General features: G+C 48.5%; 1 protein-coding gene across 4 annotated transcripts in view; it reads left to right on the top strand.

Annotated features, from left to right (window-relative positions):
* Nucleotides 1-21,362, top strand: part of ALS2 (alsin Rho guanine nucleotide exchange factor ALS2) — a 98,261-nt gene that overhangs the window by 38,800 nt on the left and 38,099 nt on the right. For all 4 annotated transcript variants that reach the window (XM_029068796.1, XM_029068797.2, XM_029068798.2 and 1 more), the window contains exons 5-11: nt 1,468-1,804; nt 3,877-4,045; nt 5,365-5,461; nt 9,267-9,344; nt 13,134-13,319; nt 16,178-16,349; nt 18,191-18,371. In XM_029068796.1, the coding sequence (XP_028924629.1) occupies nt 1,468-1,804; nt 3,877-4,045; nt 5,365-5,461; nt 9,267-9,344; nt 13,134-13,319; nt 16,178-16,349; nt 18,191-18,371 (1,220 nt within the window). The remainder of the gene's footprint in view (nt 1-1,467; nt 1,805-3,876; nt 4,046-5,364; nt 5,462-9,266; nt 9,345-13,133; nt 13,320-16,177; nt 16,350-18,190; nt 18,372-21,362) is intronic.

Consider the following 21,362-nt stretch of genomic DNA (forward strand, 5'->3'; position numbering starts at 1 on the left):
GTAATATATATTAATGCCTGTTTACTTGTTTTGATGTGTATATATATATGAATATATATATATATAATTCAGTTTATATTGATTCTATTCATGCCTGTTTACTTGTTTTGAAGTCTGTCTCCCCACTTCTAGACTGTAAGCCCATTGTGGGCCGGGATTGTCTCTCTTTGTTTCTGATTTGTACTTTCCAAGCGCTTAGTACAGTGCTCTGTACTCAGTAAACACTCAATAAATACAAATGAATGAAAGAGAAATTGAATCTTTCAGGGTTAATCTATTCTGCTATACCCAAAGTCCTATCTGGTGGAGTTCTGTGACTTTTATTTTCATCCAGCAGTATAATGAGTCACATCTGGCAGGCTGTGGAGTAATTTGTTCATTCATACAATCATATTTATTGAGTGCTTAATGGGTGCAGAGCCCTGTACTAAGCGCTTGGAAAGTACAATACAACAATAAAGAAAGACAATCCCTGCCCTTATATTGTGTGAAAATATAAATAGTAACACATATGTACTCTAAGCCAAGCTTTTCAAAGAAGCCCAGAAAAAAAACATCCTAGCATCCTGTGGAGTTCACTTGCTTGTATTTTTTGCAAGTAAATAATTATTAACCCATCCCAGTTACCCTTCCTGGAAGGAGCAAAGGTAATCATTTGTTATTGTTCAGCTAAGCTAACCACCCACTAATTAAAAAAAAATAATAATCACACTGCAGTAGGCAGCAAGAGGACTTGAACTCTGGGTCTGATGTCTGGCCTACTTTTTAAAAATGTGCTCACCCTATGCAAGTCTCTATTAAGCAGCGTGGTGTAGCAATTAGAGCCCGGGCCTGGATGTCAGAAGGTCATGGGTTCTCATCCCAGCTCCACCGCTGGTCTGCTGTGTGACCTTGGGCAAGTCACTTAACTTCTCCGGGCCTCAGTGACCTCAGCTGTAAAATGGGGATTGAGACTGTGAGCGCCTTGTGGGACAGGGACCGTGTCCAACCTGATTAGCTTGTTTCTACCCCAAAGCTTAGAACAGTGCTTGACACAAGATGTAGAGCGCTTGGGAGAGTACAGTATAACAAAGTTGGTAGACATATTCCCTGCCCACAATGAGCTTAGAGTCCAGAGGGGGAGACAGCATTAATACAAATAAATAGATTGCAGATGTGGACGTAAGTAACGTGGGGCTGAGGGAAGGGTGAATAAAGGGAGAAAATCGGGGCCACGCAGAAGGGAGTGGGAGAAGAGGAAAGGAGGGCTTAGTCAGGGAAGACCTCTTGGAGGAGATGTGAGTGGGGAGGGAGGGAATTCCAGGCCATAGCCTGGACATGGGCAAGAGATCGGTGGTGAGATTGACGATACGGAAGTAAGGTGAATTGGTTGGCATCGAAGAGTGCGGGCAGGGTTGTAGTAGGAGAGCAGCTAGATGATGTAGGAGGGGTCAACGGGATCCTTTAAAGTTGGATTTCTCGTTCTAGTTTCAACCTCTTATGGAAGAAGCGAGCCCCTGCCTCCCCAGCCCCCCGACGCTGGGCTCGTCCGCCCTAAACAGCTTGGTGGTCTCCTGCGCCTCGGCCGTGGGGGTCCACATCGCCGCCACCTACGAAGCCGGCGCGCTGTCGCTCAGGAAGGTGATGAACTTTTCCGGCGAGGCGGGCTCGCCGTCGGGCCCCGAGGGGCCGAGAGACTGCCGGGAGGAGCAGGTCAAACTGGAATCGCTGCAGGGCAAGAAGAGCTCCAGCCTCGTGGACATCAGAGAGGAGGAAGCCGAGGGCAGCAGTCGGAGGCTTTCCCTGCCCGGGTTGCTCTCCCAAGGTGAGGTGGGGACCGGGTCATCCATCGGTGAGGGCTGAGGGGAAGAGAGAGCGGGAGAGGAAGAGAGAGAACTGAATGAACAAACCTCTGTTCCGATTCCAGCGCTGCCGTGTGTCTGCTGGGTGACGTTGGGAAAGTCACTTCTCTGGGCCTCAGTTCCCTCACCTGTAAATAATAATGAGGGTATTTGGTAAGCGCTTACTGTGTGCCAGGCACAGTACTTAGCGCTGGGGTGGATATGAGCAAAGTTGGATACAGTCCCTGCCCCATGTGGGGCTCGCAGTCTTAATCCCCATTTCACAGATGAGGGAACTGAGGCTCAGAGAAGCGAAGCGACTTGCCCAAGGTCAGGCAGCAGAAAAGCGGCAGAGCCGGGATTAGAGCCCATGACCTTCTGACTCCCAGGCCAGTGTTCCAGCTACTAGGCCCTGCTGCTTTTCATAAAATGGGGGTGAAGACTGTGAGCCCCATGTGCAATAGGGACAGAGTCCAACCTGATTAGCTTGTATCTTTCCAGCGCTTTGAACAGTGCTTGGCACACAGAAGGTCCTTAACTAGTACCGAAATTATTATAATATGAGAAGGAGCGTGGTGTAGTGGATAGAGCACAGGCCTGGGAGTCAGAAGGTCATGGGTTCTAATCCTGGCTGTGCCACTTGTCTGCTTTGTGACCCTGGGCAAGTCACTTCACTTCTCTGTGCCTCTATAAAATAGGGATGGAGAGCGTGAGTCCCACGGGGGACAGGGATTGGGTCTAACCGATTTGCTTGTATCCACCCCAGTGCTTAGTACAGTGTCTGGCCCATAGCACTTAATAAATACCATAATTAATTTAATTATCAATTTCTTAAGGTATTAAGCACTTATGGGGCAGGCACAGTATTGAGCACTGGAATAGATACAAGCTTATCAGACTGGCCACAGTCCCTGTCCTACCTGGGGCTCAAAGTCAATCCCCATTTTACAGTTAAGGGAACTGAGACCCAGAGGAGTGAAGTGACTTGCCCGAGGTCATACAGCAGGCAGGTGGTGGAGCCGGGATTAGAACTCAGGTCCTTCTGTCTCCCAAACCTGTGCTCTATCCAGTAGTGAGCACTTACCGTGTGTAGAGCACTGTAATAATCGCTTGGGAGAGTACAATATGACAGAATTGGTTGACCTGTTTCCTGCCCACAAGGAGTTGAGAGTACGATATAATAAGAAACAGACAAATTCCATGCCCAAAGGAGCTCCCGGTCTAGAGGGGGGACTGACATTAATATAAATAAATAGACAAATTGTAGATATATAAGGGGTGGGGTTTTGGCCAGAACTGAAGGACAGATGCCCCACTTGCTTTTTCCCTCATGCTTGGCTAACGTGGCCGCTCTCCACAGGCATATAATTAAAGAAAAGATGGCGCCCTGGTCTCCCGTGACTTCCCCTCACCAGTGCTCTTATAATAATAATAATGATGGCATTTGTTAAGCGCTCACTATGTGCAAAGCACCGTTCTAAGCGCTAGGGGGAATACAAGGCGATCAGGTTATCCCACGTGGGGCTCACAGTCTTAATCCCCATTTTCCAGATGAGGGAACTGAGGCACAGAGAAGTGAAGTGACTTGCCCAGAGTCAGCTAAGTGGCAGAGCCCGGGATTAGAACCCATGACCTCTGACTCCCAAGCCCGGGCTCTTCCCACTGAGCCCCGCTGCTTCTCTGTAAGATCCCGTACAGATCCCTTCTTATCCCATAGAAGGGGGAGACAGGAGGAAGGTCTCCGACAGCCTCTCAAACTGGGATCCCTTGGAACGCAGACATAGCCACCTTGGTCGGTTGCCCGACCTTTAACGTTCTGCTCTAAAGGGCCCCTGTTGGTGTCTTGGGTGAAGCAGATCTTGCATCACGGGAAGCGCTCATGTGTCTGTCTATTGTTGTATCGTCCCCTCCCAAGCGCTTAGGGCTTTGCGCAGAGTAAGCGCTCAGAAAATACGACCGACCGGCTGTTGGATGGGGTTCTGGATGGGGTTCTGGCAGCAGGCGGTCAGACTGACGTGTCTGCCCTCTTTGTGTGACCCCCCCCGCCCCCCGCCAGTCTCCCCCAGGCTCTTGAGGAAGGCGGCGCGGGCCAAGCCGCGGACGGTGGTGCTGACCCCGACGTACAGCGGCGAAGCGGACGCGCTGCTCCCGTCGCTGAGGACGGAGGTGTGGAGCTGGGGGAAGGGGAAGGAAGGCCAGCTGGGGCACGGGGATGTCCTGCCCAGGTAAGCGGTCCCGAATTTCCCTGGTTCTTACTCCCTCCCGGCTGCTCCGGTGGGACCCCCCTCCCTCGCGGTCAGCTCCGCTGTGGGCAGGGAATGTGTCTGCCACGTTGTTCTGTTGTCCTCTCTCAACCGCTCAGCCTGGCGCTCGGCAAACGGTAAGCGCTCAACAAATGGGATTGAATGAACATCACAGAAGCCTCCGTTTCCACGGACTCGGTTTACAGGGCTTGCATCTTGATTGTGCTCTCCCCCGATGCTTAGTATGGCCTTTTGGAAACCTCCTCCTCCAGGAAGCCTTTCCCGCTTAACCCTCCTTGCCCCCAGTCCTATCAATCAATCAGTGGTATGCAGCATGGATAGAGCGTAGGCCTGGGAGTCAGAAGGTCATGGGTTCTAATCCCGGCTCGGCCACTTGTCGGCTGTTTGATTTTGGGCAAGTCACTTAACTTCTCTGTGCCTCAGTTCCCCCATCTGCAAAATGGGGATTAAGACTGAACCCCTCGTGGGACAACCTGATCCCCCTCCAACGCTTAGAACAGTGCTTTGCACATAGTAATCGCTTAACAATTATACTGATAATAATTGTGGTATTTCTTAAGCACTTACGGTGTGATGCAGGATAATTGGGTTGGTCACAGTCCCTGTCCCACATAAGGCTCACAGTCTTAATCCTCATTTTACAGTTGAGGCAACTGAGGCACAGAGAAGTGAACTGATTTGCCTAAGGTCACTCAGGAGACAATTGGCAGAGCCAGGATTAGAACACAGGTCCTTTGACTCCCAGGCCCGTGCTCTTTCCACTAGGCCACACGGCTTCCCTTTATTGAGCGGTTACTATGTACCCTTTCCCTCTCCTCCTCCCCCTCTCCCGTCCCACCCCCTCAGCACTGTACTCGTCCGCTCGACCGTATATATCTTCATCGCCCTATTTATTTTGTTTATTTTGTTTAATGAGATGTAAATCACCCTGATTCTATTTAGTTGCCACTGTTTTTATGAGATGTTCTTCCCCTTGACTCTATTTATTGCCAATGTTCTTGTCTGCCCGTCTCCCCCGATTAGACTGTGCGCCCGTCAAAGGGCAGGGACTGTATCTGTTGCCCACTTGTACATTCCAAGCGCTCGGTACAGTGCTCTGCACATAATAAGCGCTCAATAAATACTATTGAATGAATGAATACACAGCATAGTACTAAGCACTTGGGAGAGGACGATACAGCAGAATTAGCAGACACGTTTCCTACCCGTAATGAGCATAGAGTCTTATCCCTCTCATTCCTTTCATCCTGATCTGCTTTTCCCCTCCTGTTGTTTTCCAGGCTTCAGCCCCTGTGTGTAAAATGCCTCGATGGTAAAGAAGTCATCCACCTGGCCGCCGGGGACCACCATTCCCTGGCCCTCACAGCCAAATCCCAGGTATGAGCCAACCGCGGCTCGCTGACTGTTAATGAAATGTTCATCGCCTTGATTCTTTTTATTTGCTATTGTTTTAATGAGATGTTCATCCCCTTGATTCTATTTATTGCTACTGTTCTTGTCTGTCCGTCTCCCCCGATTAGACTGTAAACCCGTCAAAGGACAGGGACTGTCTCTGTTACCGATTTGTACATTCCAAGCGCTTAGTATAGTGCTCTGCACATAGTAAGCGCTCAATAAATACTATTGAATGAATGAATGAACGATCCATCTCTGGACTCCCGAGCAGGCGGGCAAGCCTGGGACCCTCTTCGCTTTTCGGGGAGAAATAAGAGCAATATCAGATCAAGTACAGACTTAACAGACCTGCCTCTTGAAGGATTATGCTCATTTCCTTCAGTTTCCTCGTGAAGATCATTTTGATGTGAGAACCTAGGAGTTAATGTCTGTCTCCCCCTCAGGACTGTAAGCTCGTTGTGGGCAGAGAATATGTCCGTTTATCATCCCGACTCTGCCCCTTGTCAGCTGTGTGACTGTGGGCAAGTCACTTCACTTCTCTGTGCCTCAGTTCCCTCATCTGTAAAATGGAGATGAAGACTGTGAGCCTCACGTGGGACAACCTCATTCCCCTGTATCGCCCCCAGCGCTGAGAACGGTGCTCTGCACGTAGTAAGCGCTTAACAAATACCAACATTATTATTATTTTACACTCTCCTAAGCGCTTAGAACAGCGCTCTGCAAACCGTAATTACTCGATATATACAATTGACTGACTGACTGACTGAGGGCATGATTCAGGGAATGTTTTCCTTAACCAGTCCTAGGCCTGGAAGTAACATTCAAGCGGTGGTTTTTATTGAGCTCTAACTGTGCAGAGCACTGTACTAAGCGCTTGAGAGAGTAGAATACAAGAGTTGGTAGACAAATTCCCTGCCCACAGTGAACTTACAGTCTAGAGGAGAGGGAGGGACATACATAAATATAATTATATAATTTATATATGACCCATATCTGAACGTAAGTGCTGTGGGGCAGGGAGTGAGGTGAATATCAAATGTTCAAGGGTCACAGATCCAATTACACGGATGACACAGAAGTATTTATATATATCGAGCTCCCACTGGGTGCGTTAGACTGTGAGCCCGTTGTTGGGTAGGGATGGTCTCTATCTGTTGCCGAATTGGACATTTCAAGCGCTTAGTACAGTGCTCTGCACACAGTAAGCGCTCAATAAATACTATTGAATGAATCCTAAGAACTTTGGGAGAACAGAACCAAGAGGCAGCATGATGTAGTGGAAAGAGCAAGGGCCTGGGATTCAGAGGACCTGGGTTCTAATCCCAGCTCCTCCACTTATCTGCTGTGTGACTTCAGGCAACTCACATCACTTGGAGAAGCAGCGTGGCTCAGTGGAAAGAGCACGGGCTTTGGAGTCAGGGCTCATGAGTTCGAATCCCAGCTCTGCCACTTGTCGGCTGTGTGACCGTGGGCGAGTCACTTAACTTCTCTGGGCCTCAGTTCCCTCATCTGTAAAATGGGGATGAAGACTGTGAGCCCCACGTGGGACAACCTGATTCCCCTGTGTCTACCCCAGCGCTTAGAACAGTGCTCAGCACATAGTAAGCGCTTAACAAATACCAACATTATTATTCTCTGGGCCTCAGTTACCTCATTTGTAAAATGGGGATGAAGACTGTCAGCTCTTTGCGAGATGAATCGTGTCTAACCTGATTAGCTTGTATCTCTCCCAGCGCTTAGTACAGCACCCGGCACACAGTAAGCGCTTAACAAATACCATAAAAAAGGCACACATTCCCAGCGCACAAGGAGATTGCACTGTGATGAAGGAGCTGACCTAAAAATGTTCACAGATAATCATGATGGTAAATAATTGAATGTTCATTTGGATAAAGGAATGTGGAAAGGATGTATAAACAAGCTGTAAAGACTAGCAAAGGGTTTACCGAAGACTCGAGGGGCTGGGATGTTGGGAATTCATCAAGGAAGGATTTTTTTGAAGGAGGTGGGATTTTAGGAGGGTTTCGAAGGAGCTCAGGGGGTCAATCAATCAGTCGTATTTAATAATAATGACATTAATAATAATGGTATTTGTTCAGTGCTCACTATGTGCAAAGCACTGTTCTAAGCACTGGGGGGAATACAAGGTGATCAGGTTGTCCCATGTGGGGCTCACAGTCTTAATCCCCATTTTACAGATGAGGAAACTGAGGCACAGAGAAGTGAAGTGACTTGCCCAAAATCACACAAGTGGCGGAGCCGGGATTTGAGCCCATGGTTTCTGACTCCCAAGCCCGTACTCTTTCCACTGAGCCCTGCTGCTTCTCATTTATTGAGTGCTTACTGTGGGCAGAGTACTGTACTAAGCACTTGGGAGAGGACAATATAACAGATTGGTAAACACGTTCCCTGCCAAAAACAAGTTTACAATACAGAGGATGAGAATTTGATTTGGGGGGAGAACTGGGATTGTGGGTGATTCCGGGTTCCTGCTTTGAATGTGAGGTCAGGGGTGCGTGGGGGGGTGTTGAGCGTGTTTCTACCCCCTCCCTCTGCCCCCCAGGCCTCCTAAGGGGCCTGCCCTCTCCCCGGGGCCCAGACCTGCAGCTGCCTCCATCTTGTGCTGCCCCTGGCCATGCCTCCCTGGCACAGCTCTTCTCCCAAACACTTGAGGCGAGCCCGAAGACTTCCTCGGGACACTGGGCCTAGTTCTCCAACACACCACACCCCTCCACCCCCTAACTGCCTGCCCCAGATTCCTGCCAAATCTAAATAAGACTCTTTTCATTGGTTCTTAAAGATCAATCAATAGTACTTATTGAGGGCCTGCCGATTACTAGGCAATGTATCTCATCCCGGCTCTGTCACTTGTCTGCCGTGAGACCACGGGCAAGTCACTTCTCTGTACCTCAGTTCCCTCATCTGTAAAACGGGGTTTAAGACTGCCCGCGGCCTGGCATGCCCTCCCTCCTCAAATCCGACAGACGATTCCTCTCCCCAACTTCAAAACCTTTTTGAAGGCACGTCTCTTCCAAGAGGCCCTCCCAGACTAAGCCCTCCTCTCTTCTCCCATTCCCTTCTGCGTCACCCTGGCTTGCTCCCTTCATTCATCTCTGCCTCCCACCCCCACGGCACTTATGTACATATCTGTAATTTATTGATATTAATGTCTGTCTCCCCTTCTAGACTGTAAGATTTTTGTGGGCAGGGACTATGTCTGTTACATTGCTATATTGTACTCTCCCAAATGCTTAATACAGTGCTCTGCACGTAGGAAGTGCTCAATAAATACGATTTACTGATTGACTGTGAGCCCCATGTGGGTCATGGACTGTGTCCAACCCGATTATCTTGTATCTACCCCATTGCTTAATTCAGAATCTGGCACATAGTGCGAGCTTAACAAATATCATTTAAAATAAAATAAAAGATTTAAAAAATTGAATGCACAGTTGGAAACAACATATATTTGGGTTGAGGATGGGTGTAAGTACAGATTCTGTTGGGAGAGTACAGCAGAAGGAAAAATCTCATTCCCTTCCCCGAAGGGGCTGACAGTCTAATGAAGGGAGGCAGGCAGAAAATATTTATGCAAAGCTCCTCAGGATAGGGAGATTTCACTGCTGGGCCGAGCCCTTCGATAACGGTTTCCTTGTCCCCCGACGTTTGTGGTTAGCAGTGCCAACCCCTTCTCCTGTGATGGCGGTGCACTCTCTCCACGTGCTAAAGGAAAGCGGCCTGAGGTTCGATTTTAATTCCTAGCTTGTGTGTCCGTGACTTCTGGCAGGTCTTCTCCTGGGGAAGCAATACCTTTGGGCAGCTGGGACACTCGGATTCTCCAACCACAGTTCCTCGTCTTGCAAAGGTATTTTGATGGATGTCTGCATGCCTCCCCTCTTCTTCCTCTCCCTCTCCCTCCCCCCACCTCTCTGAGCCCTCTCCCCTCCTATCCCCCTTCCTTTTCCCTCCCCGCCCCCTCCATCCCCTCCCCGTTCCCCTTCCTTTCCCCTCTCCCCCCCTCTTTCCCCTCCTCTTTTCTTTAACCCCAGGGAAGTAATCCCCCCACCTCTCTGGAGTGGATCCCTCTCGTTCATTCATTCAGTAGTATTTATTGAGCGCTTACTATGTGCAGAGCACTGTACTAAGCGCTTGGAATGTACCATTTGGCAACAGATGGAGACAATCCCTGCCCAATGATGGGCTCACAGTCTAAACGGGGGAGACAGATAGCAAAGCAAAACAGAACAAAAGAAGACATCAAGATAAATACAATCATGGAGCCATACACCTCGTTAACAAAACAAATAGGGTAATAAACTCTCTAAAATCTCCATCAGAATCATTTGAAGGTCATTACCCTTAATAACCTTTTTGTCTTATTGATGGGAACTGAGTCCTGGTACCATTCACAGAAATTTTCTAAAACACGGGATTACATTCCCCCAGATGCAGTCAATCACTGGTATTTATTAAGTACTTACTATATGCAGAGCACTGTGCTAAACATTTGAGAGAATACAATAGAATTGGTAGATGTGTTTCCTGCCCACAAAGAACAGCATGACCTAGTGGATCTAGAAAGGGACTGGGAGTCAGAAGGACCTGGGTCTCATCCAGCTCTTCCACTTAATAATAATAATAATAATGGTATTTAAGTGCTTACCATGTGCCAGGCATTATTCTAAGGGCTTGGGTGGATACAAGCAAATCGGGTACGCCTTGTGATCTTGGGCAAGTCACTTCACTGCTCTGTGCCTCAGTTACCTCATCTGTAAAATGGGGATTGACCGTGAGCCTCATGTGGGACATGAGCTGAGTCCAACCTAATAATCTCATATCTACCCCAGCACTTAATGCAGTGCCTGGCACATAGTAAGCCCTCAACAAATACCATAAAAAAATAAACTGTGGGCAAGCCCGTGGATTGATTGAATGATTGATTGGAAAGCTTTGGCAGAGTCGAATGTGTTCAGAGCTCCTTGCGGCAATGAGATGGGTTTAGGGAACAAGCCAGCCGCCGAGAGGCCACTGAGGGGTCAAGCCTTCGTAGATCCAGGCGGGGCGTGGATCTTCATTCCAAATCATGCCCGGGTCCAGCCAGGCATACACATCTTCCAGGGGCCAGCTGGGACAGCTCGTCCAGTCCCCACCCCCAACTCCCTGATCGTATCAAAGTAGGAGGGCACTGAATTCCTGGAAGGGCCCTCGGATCACTGGAGCCGGGGACGGGGGCCGGACACCCTCGGAGACGACGCTGTGAAGCCGAATCGGCAAGGGGTCTTTGATTTCCAGGATTCAAATGCCAGTACAGGGGCGACGTCCCCACTTGGACACCTCACCCCCAAAAAGAAAACCCGCACTAAGATTCCAGTCACAACTCTGCAGCACCAGATTCTATGTTTCATTTGTTATTTAATCTCCATTTACCAAGCGGAAGTGCAAACCTTTCAGAGCTCCAGTAACTCATCCCTCTAAACTCAACTCCATCCCATTGGAGAAAGCAAGACAGCGTAGGCTTGTTTTCGAAGACAAGTTTGGGGAGGCTGTTTCGGTGCTGACCTAGAAAATTCCCTAGAAATACTGGTGGTATTTCAAGATCCGTCAGCAGACCTGGATTCTAATCCTGGCTCCGCCACCTATTTGTTGTGTGACCTTTGGACGTCACTGCACTTCTCAGCGCCTCAGTTCCTTCATCCCTAAAATGGGGATTAAGACCGCGAGCCCCGTGTCGGACGTGAACTGTGTTCAACCTGAGAAGCTTGTACCTACCCCGGCGCTTAATACTGTGCCTTGCACATAGTAAGTGCTTAACAAATACCACGGACATTAAGAAACAGAAACAAGTCGGTAGACCCATTCCCCGTCCACCGCGGGCTTTCAGTCTCGAGGCAGGAGGTTGACGGTGAGAAAGATGAGAGCCAGGCCCAGTGACTAGGTTTAGAGAAACCAAGTGCACGGGCTAGGGTGTAATGGAAGAGGAGCGAGAATAAGTAGGAAAGAGAAAAAGACCTGATCGATTGCCTAAAAGCCCCTGGTCAGGAGTTTTTCCTTGGTGTGGAGAAGTATGGGTAACCACTGAAGTTTTTTTTTGAGGAAAGGGTAGACGTGTAAAACAATGTTTTATTCATTCATTCATTCATTCAGTAGTATTTATTGAGCGCTTACTATGTGCAGAGCACTGTACTAAGCGCTTGGAATGTACAAGTCGGCAACATATAGAGACAGTCCCTGCCCTTTGACGGGCTTACGGTCTAATCGGGGGGAGACGCACAGACGAGAACAACGGCAAAAAATAGAGTCAAGGGGAAGAACATCTCATAAAAACAATGGCAAATAAATAGAATCAGGGTGATGTACATCTCATTAAACAAAATAAACAAAATAAATAGGGTGATGAAGCTATATACAGGTAAAATGATCCAGGCAGCAGAAGGAAGCAGCCATGGCCAAGTGGATAGAGCATGGTCCTGAGTATCAGCAGGACCTAGCTTCTAATTCCGGATCTGCCACTTGTCTGCTATGAGACCTTGGGCAATCACTTCACTTCTCTATGCCTCAGTTACTTCATCTGGAAAATGGGGATTAAGACCTTAAGCCCCGTGTGGGACGGGACTGGGTCCAAATCGATTAGTTTCTTTCTAACCCAGCGTTTAGAACAGTGCCTGGCACATAGAGCTTAACCAATACCATTTTTTAAAAAAGTATGGGTTGGGGAGGGGAGAGGCTGGAGGTGGAGAGGTGACGAGGAGGCTGATAGAGGAGTTGAGATGGGCTCGGCCCAGTGTGGTGGCAGTTTCGGCTCAGTGGAAAGAGCCCGGGGTTGGGAGTCAGAGGTCATGGGTTCTAATCCCGGCTCTGCCACTTGTCAGCTGTGTATCCTTGGGCAAGTCACTGAACTTCTCTGTGCCTCAGTTACCTCATCTGGAAAATGGGGATGAAGACTGTGAGCCCTACGTGGGACAACCTGATGACCTTGTATCTACCTCAGCGCTTAGAACAGTGTAAGCGCTTAACAAATACCAACATTATTATTATTATTTGGATGGTGAGGAAGCACTGGCCCGTGGCAAAGCTGCGACTAGAACCTGCGTTTCCAGACTTCCAGCTCCGGATTCCTTCCCGTAGTCTGGGCTGCCATTCCAAGTTAGAGCCCTGACCCTATTTCCTTCTCTCAGGAATCAAGGGAGCCCTAGGCCGAGCAGGTCTGGAGTCTCTCTAATCGGTCTCTGAGGAGGAAGGTTTTCTGTGGGAAGGGGATTTGGAATAACGCTGTGAATTTGAACAGGAAACAACACATCCTAGTGGAAATAGCACAAGCCTGGGAGTCAGAGGACCTGTGTTCTAATGCTGCCTCTGCCATTTATCTGCTGTGTGACCTTGGGCAGGTCACAATTTCTCTGTGCCTCATTTTCCTCGACTGTCAAATGGAGATTCTACACCTGTTCTCTCCCCTACTTGGACTCTGAGTCCTTGTGTGGGACTGGAACTGTGTCCATCCTGAGTAACTTGTATCTACCCCAGTGCTGGAAACAGAGTAAGCCCTGTACAAATACAGCAACGATAATCAGAATTAACCAACTTCTCTATTTGTGGTTTTCGATGGCTACATTCACAAAGGTTAGTGGGACAGAAACCGTTTTGTCTCGGATCGTAGGTGTGCGGTGAAAACCGCATCTGGAGTTTCGCCGCCGGCCAGGATTTCTCCCTCTTCCTAGTGGACACGGAAGACTTCCAGCCTGGATTGTATTACAGCGGCCGGCAGGACTCTCCAGAAGGTGACGGTGGCCCAGAGAACGCCGTCGCCACAAAGTCTCCCAGGCTGCTGACGTCTTGTAGCAAGGTGGGTCCATCTTTGCCATCGTGGAGGGAGACAGACTTTTTCTGCGAGGGCGGTAAATGTGGCATTTGTTAAGCGTTTACCATGTGCCAGGCACCGTACTAAGCGCTGGGCTGGATACAAGGAAATGGGTTCGGATGCCATCCCTGTCCGACATGGAGCTCACAGTCTTAATCCCCGTTTTAGAGATGAGGTAACTGAGCCATAAAGAAGTGAAATGACTTCTCCAAGGTCACTGAACAGACAAGAGGCGGAGCCGGGATTAGAACCCAGGACCGTGCTCTATCGACTAGACCACACTGCTTCTGTGCGTAGCACAGTCCTCGACTCATGAGTCGGCGCTTCATAGATACCACAATGAGAGGGAAGAGGAGGGAAAATAGAGAAGCGGCTTGGCCTAGTGGCTAGAGCCCAGGCCTGGGAGTCAGAAGGATCTGGTTCTAATCCCAGCTCCTCCACTTGCTCGCTGTGTGACCTAGGGCAAGTCACTTCACTTCCCCGCGCCTCAGTTTCCTCATCTGTAAAATGGGAATTCAGTACCTGTTCTCCCTCCCACTTAGATTGGGAGCCCCATATGGGACAGGGACTGTGTTCAACCTGATGACCTTGGGTCTTTCCCAGTGCTTAGTACAGTGCTTGGCATATAGTGCGCAAATACTATAAAATTTCAGATTGGGGAAATGGCTATGTAGATAGAACTGTGGGGTCACCCACCCCCCTTTCTCTTGCCGTCTGCCCTATTCCACATGCGACTGATCCCCTTGGCCACTATTTTGTGTCCCTCCACCACCCTTCTCCCACTCTCCCACCCCACTTACTAACCTAAATATGACCTTAAAGGGCTGAGAACCCTCTATGATGACCTTACTCCTTTCATTTGGTTAGATGCTTAATACAGAGCTCTTTATACAGTAAGCACTCAATAAATACCACCGAGTGATCAGTTGGATAGAGAGGAGTGACAACCATCCCTTCCCGATACAGTAGTTCTTCCTCTTGGTTACTCTTAAAGGAAGACGCTCCAGGTAGAAGCAGTGGTATTTATTGAATGTCTGCTGAGCACGATGCACTATAGTAAACGCTGGGCAAAGTACCACAGAAGCCCAAGCCCAGTTTCACACCCTAATGAGGCGGGGAGAGAAATGAAAATATTTACAAACAGTGAAATCGGAATAATAGGAGAGGTGCAAATTCATGGGTGGAGTGTGGACTGTGAGAGGTCATTAGGTCGGAAAGTTAGGGTGTGTCCAACCTGATTAGCTTGTGTCGACCCCAACGTTTAGTACAGGGCCTTGGCACATAGTAAATGCTTAACAACAAATGCCACAATTATTAGGGTGGGAACCAGAAGAAACTTGGAATCATCTTAATTGTGATTTATGGAAATTTTTAAATTCCTCCCTCGTTCTCTCGCTCGGTCTCTCTTGCTCATTCTCACTCATTTTTGCTTCCTCACTCCCTCATTATTTCCCTCTCATTCTCTCGCTCACTGTTACTAATTCTCTCTTACTCATTCTGTCTTCCTCGCTCCGGCATTCTCTCTCTCTCTCCCTCGCTCCTTCATTCTGTCTCCCTCATTGTCTTTCCCTTGCTTCTCCCGTTCCCTCATTCTCTCCCCCTCGCTCACTCTATCTTGCTCTCTCTGGCTCATTCTTGCTCCCTCACTCTTTCCTTCTCTGTCACTTATTCTTGTACATTCTCTCTTCCTTGCTTTCTCATTCTCTCTCCCTCACTCTCATTCTCGCTACCTCGACCCCTCATTCTCTCCATCTCATTATCGTCCCCTCGTTCTTGTTCCCTTGCTTCTCTTGCTCTCTCATTCTCTCTTCCTCGCTCCCTCATTCTCACTCCATCGCTCTCTCATTCTCTCTCCCTTGCCCTCATTCCCACCCCCTCATATTTGCTTCCTTGCTTCTCTTGCTCCCTCATTCTCTCTTCCTCACTTCCTCATTCTCTCTCCCTTGCTCTGTCATCCTCTCTCTTTCATTCCCTCATTCTCTCTACCTCGCTCTCTCCTCCCTCCCTCGCCCCCTCATTCTCGCTCCCTTGCTTCTTTTGCTCTCTTATTCTCTCTTCCTCATTTCCTCATTCTCTTATTCTCTCTTCCTCATTCACTCTCCCTCGCCCTTTCATTCTCATCCCCTCGTATTCATTCCCTTGCTTCGCTCACTACCTCATTGTCTCTCCCTCGCTCCCTCATTCTCTCTCCCTCGCTTCCTCATTCTCTCTCTCCGTCCTTCATTCTCTCTTCTTCACTCCCTCATTCTCTCTCTTACTCTCCCTCATTCTCTTTCTTTGCTCCCTCATTCTCTCTTCCTTATTCCCTCATTCTCTTACTCTGGCATTCTCTCTCTTTCGTTCCCTCGTTCTCTCTGTCCTCTCTCCCTCGCCCCCTCATTTTTGCTCCTTTGCTTCTCTTGCTCTCTCATTCCCTCTTCATTTCCTCATTTTCTCTTCCTTGCCCCCTCATTCTCTTGTCCTCGTTTTCTCATTCTCTGTACCTCATTCCCTCTCCCTCATCCCCTCATATTCACTCCCTTGCTTCTCTCATTACCTCATTCTCTCTCCCTCACTCCCTCATTCTCTCTTCCTCATTCTCTCTGGCTCTCTCTCCTCTCTCCCTTGTCCCCCCATTCTCGCTCCCTCATTTTTGCTCCATTGTTTCTCTTGCTTCCTCATTCTCTCTCCCTCACTCCCTGATTCCCTCTCTCCCTCATTCTCTCTTCCTCACTCCCTCATTCTCTCTTCCTCACTTCCCCATTCTCTTTTCCTCGCTGCCTTATTCTCTCTTCTTCGCTCCCTCATTCTCTCTTCTTTGCTCCCTCATTTTCTCTCCCTCTTTCCCTCAATTCTCACTCCAGCTGGGCTACATCAGCAGTGTGACAGCCGGCAGGGACAGCTGTCTCGCCCTGGTGGACAAAAACATCATGGGCTACATCGCCAGCCTGCATGAGCTGGCTGCTACGGAAAGACGATTCTATTCCATGCTGAGCACCGTCAAATCCCAGGTTCTCCGACCTCTTCTCAGTTTAGGTAAGAGGAACCATGCAGACCGTATTCGGCCCCAGGACCTGCTGCCCACCCCCTTATCAAACTCCCTGGAAGGACCTTTTCAGATAAAGTTCTCCACCCTTCAGCAACGGGGCCTCTTATCGATTGCTTTCTCCCACTCCTTTGTTGGGCTCCGTTGCCATTTTCAGGAGCGGGTGTCCGTATCTGATGGATGCAAATAATAATAATAATAATAACGTCGGTATTTGTTAAGCGCTTACTATGTGCCGAGCACTGTTCTAAGCGCTGGGGTAGACACAAGGGAATCAGGTTGTCCCACGAGAGGCTCACAGTCTTAATCCCCATTTTACAGATGAGGTAACTGAGGCACCGAGAAGTTAAGTGACTTGCCCAAAGTCACACAGCTGACAAATGGCCGAGCCGGGATTTGAACCCATGACCTCTGACTCCAAAGCCCGTGCTCTTTCCACTGAGCCATGCTGCTTCTCTAATGCAAATGATGGAAATAGGTTAAGAGGAAAATATTAGCTGAGAATGGTATAGTAAATCTCTGTGTTTTTAGGAATAAGAGTGAAGCTGGGAAATGGTCTCTTTCCCTTTAGCATCTTCTCCCCATTGCCCACGAGAATTATGGCAGCTCCTCTTTTTAGCCCTTTTGCAACACAAGTGAGTGATGCTTGCTCAAATGAAGCTGCTCCAGACCCCAGAGATTCTGGCAGGTGACACTAGCACCTCTCCCTCCTCAAGAGACTAGAATAGGAGCTGTGCGTATCACGCGGAACTTTTATTTTTGGGGTGCAGATCGGGGGAAAGGAGTATCCTGCTGCCAGCAGGCCAGGCACTTGATTGGCTTTTACGGAAGCGGGGATGAGTTACGCAGAGCCATCTGCACTCTCCCTCCTGGTCCTCCCGTGTGGCCAGTAGCACCCACACTGAGATAGCCGGCGGGGGCAGTGGGTAGAGTCGAGAACCATGGAACAGAACATCTCTGGGAGACCGGAGCGATGACAAACACCCGCTGTACTCCCCCTGACCCGGTTCCGTAACTGGTTATCGAGGGGACGAACAGATGGTCAGTGACGCAGTCTTTTCTCTCCCTCCAAAAACAAAGCATAACGGCCAAGGCGCCGGCCTATTTGGTCCTTCGAGTGCCTTCCTACTGTTGCTGAAATAACACATTAGCAGGTAATAGCAGGGCTGTCTTTCTCCACAACTTTGTGGGTGATGCCTGATCCCTGGGCAGGGAATGTGTCTGTTTATTGTTCTATAGTACCCTCCCAAGTGCTTAGTACAGTGCTCCACACACAGTAAGTGCTCAATAAATATGATTGATTCACTCAGCCCCCCTTTCCTCTTCTCCCATTTCCTTCTGCATTGTCTCGATCTCTATTCATCCCCGCTCCCGGCCCCACAGCACTTCCGTCCATATCTGTCATTTTTTTTATTTCTATGAATGTCCATCTCTTCCTCTAGACTGTAAATTCTTGGCAGGCAGGGAATGTGTCCATTACATTGTTATAGCGTACCCTCCCAAGCGCTTAGTAGTACCTTGCACACAGTAAGCGCTCGATTGACTAAGCCGTCCTTTCCTCTTCTCCCCCTCCCTTCTGCGTCTCCCTGACCTGCTGTCTTTATTCATCCCCCCTCCCTGCCCCACAGTACTTACATCCATATCTGTCGTTTTATTTATTTTTAAGAATGTCCATCTCCTCCTCTAGACTGTAAACTCATTGTGGGTGGGGAATGTGTCCCTTACATTGTTATAGTGTATTCTCCCAAGCGCTTAGTACAGTACAATAAATCTGACCATCGGTGGGTTCGAGCAGCGGGTCCCTAAGCACGCATCGTTCGGTTGTCAACAGATAACTTGGGCGCCCCAGCTTCGGTCCAGCTCCTTCAAGAGGTGGCCAGCAGGTTCAGCAAGCTGTGTTACCTGATTGGGCAGCACGCGGCCTCCTTGAGCATCTTCCTCCGCGGGATAAAAGAAGTGCGGAGCCTGACGGTCCTGAAGCATGCAAGTCTCTTCTTGGATAGTTACACAGAGCAAGTATCCGGGGCCCACGCCTCATGTTTCAATCTCCGCAGGGTCTGACTGCAATCAATCCCTCTTCACAGCCGACGTGGAAGCAGCATGGCCTAAGTGGATAGGGCACGGACCTGGGTTCTAATCCCGGCTCCGCCACTTGGCTTCTGGGTGACCTTGGGCAAGTCACTTCATTTCCCTGGGCCTCAGTTACCTCGTCTATAAATTGGGGATCGAGACTGTGACCCCATGTGGGGCTGGGACTGTGTCCAATCTGGCTAGCTTGTATCTATCCCAGTGCTGAGAAAAGTGCTTGATAAGTAGTAAGCGCTTAACAAATGCCACTGTCGCTATTACTCTGCGACAGACAGTGACGCCCCTCCCTTTTCAAAGCCCCATTGAAGGCCCATCTCCTCCAAGAGGCCTTCCCAGCCTAAGCCCTCTTTTCCTCTTCTCCCACTCCCTTCTGCGTCGCCCTGATTCGCTCCCTTTAGTCACCCCTCCCTCAGCCCCACACCACTTATGTCCATATCTGTAATTTATTTATTTCTATTAATGTAAGGTCACTGAGGGCAGGGATGGTGTCTCCCAACTCTGTTATGTTGCGCTCTTCCAAACACTTAGAATATTGCTCTGCACACAGTAAGTGCTCAATCGGTATAATTGATCGTGACTGATTGACCTGCTGAGGAGTGGGGCTTCTTAATCAACAGTCGCTACGTTAGGGAGGCGATGGAAATCTCACAGCAGTGTGTCTATTCTACACCGACTAGCGCTGGTCACGTCTAGAAGTTGAATTAATTTGCTAACAGGTGGGACGGGAGACTGAAGTGGGGAGAAGGCAAAGATGAGCGAGACCCTCTGGGCGACTAAAAACAAGCTGATTCAGTTGGTTGTTGGTACTTGGGCAGCCATTTTCCACAGTATTAGTATTTTATCATTAATTCATTCAACATATTAAGTGTTCATTGTGGCCTAGGGGAAAGAACCCGGGCCTGCGAGTCAGAGGACCTGTGTTCTAATTCCAGCTCTGCCACTTAACTGCTATGTGGCCTCGGGCAAGCCGCTTCACTTCTCTGGACCTCAGTTTCCTCATCTGTAAAGTGGGGATTCAATACCTGTTCTCCCTTCCTACTTAGACTGAGAGCCCCACGTGGGACAGGGACTCTGCCCAACCTGACTAACTGGTATCCACCCCAGTGCTTAGAACAATGCTTGACGCATAGGAAGTGTTTATTATGCTATTATGTTATTTGCCTGCTATTATTACTGTTGTTTTTATTATTATGCACAGGGCTCCCTGTGGGATTGGTCTTGACGAATTTAGATCTTTCAGGAAGCCTTCTGGGCCTTGGGCAAAAATAGATATTTCTCTAATATGTGAGCCATTTTGTGATCAATGAACCATAGTCCAATTTGACTGGTGAAGACAAATAGAGCTGTATGTAACGTTCAATTGATTTTCCTTTTAAATTCCTATCCTGCAAGAGTCTTATATGGGGCAAGAACCGGTTTTCTTCAGACTATCTTGTATCCACCCTAGAATTTAGCACAATTTTTGGCAGCAGAATGGACATAAGTACCTTTATGATGATGGCGATCAAGAAACGTTTAATCCTACTTGCAAAGAAAAGGCACGGTTACTTGAGATTCCATTTTTCACGGGTCCTTGATATATTTTTCTAATCATCCTCCCCAACAGATTAGCTGTTTTAATTTTAGTTTTTTCAGTTCACACTGCAGAAGCCAATGTGAACTGAAAATAGTTTTGGGCTGGTTTTCAAGGAGGCTGTGTGTCATCAGTCTGCCTTCTGGGTTTTCTTTGTCTCTCAACACCAATAGATGAAATTTGCTAAGTATTCGGAGGACTTAAGTAGAAAACATCAGATGACTGGTTCGAAATCTGAGGGGGAAAATACGATATACTGACAAATGGACACATTCCCTGCCCACAAGGAGCTTACAGTCTAGAGGGACAGACAGAATTAGTACAGTGCTCTGCATGTAGTAGGCGCTCAATAAATACTATTGAATGAATGAAGAGAAATAGATAAATCACAGATATACATATATAGAGAGAGAAGCAGCTCGGCTTAGTGGAAAGAGCGTGAGTTTTGCAGTCAGAGGACATGGGTTCTAATCCCGCCTCCGCCATGTGTCTGCTCTGTGACCTTGGGCAAGTCACTTCACTTCTCTGTGCCTCAGTTCCCTCATCTGTAAAATGGGGATTAACAGTGTGAGCCCCATGTGGGACAACCTGATTACCCTGTATCTACCCCAGCGCTTAGAACCGTTCTGGGCACATAGTAGGAGCTTAACAAATACCGTTATTATTATTATATAAGTGCTTTTGAGGGAAGGATGAATAAAGGGAACAAATCTAAGTGCAGGGGTGACACGGAAAGCACTAGGCATCACTCTACTCTCGATCTCTTTACCTTGATGATTACCGGAGCAAGATTTTTCTCTCGTCTGTGGAACCATGCCGCCTAGTTCATTGCATCGGCCCCAGTGGGTTCTCAGTAAGTAGTATTCACCCACCCTTCTGCATCACCTTTGCACTTAATGGATCTGCATTCATTCATTCATTCATTCACTCAATAGTATTTATTTAGCGCTTACTCTGTGCAAAGCCCTATACTCAGTGCTTGGGAAAGTACAATACACAACAAGCAGAGATGCTATTAATGGATCCAGCATGGCCTAGCGGATAGAACGTAGGACTGGGAATCAGAAGGACCCGGGTTCAGATTTCGGCTCCACCACTTGCTTTGTGACCTCGGGGAGGATGCTTAACTTCTCTGTGCCTCAGTTATCTAATCTGTAAAATGGGGATTAAGACTGTGAGCCCCTTTTGGGACAGGGACTGTGACCAACCTGATGATCCTTTATCCCAGTGCTTAGAACGGTGCCTGGCACATTGTAAGTGCTTAACAAATACCATCATTATCACCTCAAAATTCACCTCACTCACCCACGGCATTTAGGTACAGATCTCCATACTCTCCCAC

This window comes from Ornithorhynchus anatinus, chromosome 7 (assembly GCF_004115215.2).
Source record: "Ornithorhynchus anatinus isolate Pmale09 chromosome 7, mOrnAna1.pri.v4, whole genome shotgun sequence".
NCBI classification, from domain to species: domain Eukaryota; kingdom Metazoa; phylum Chordata; class Mammalia; order Monotremata; family Ornithorhynchidae; genus Ornithorhynchus; species Ornithorhynchus anatinus.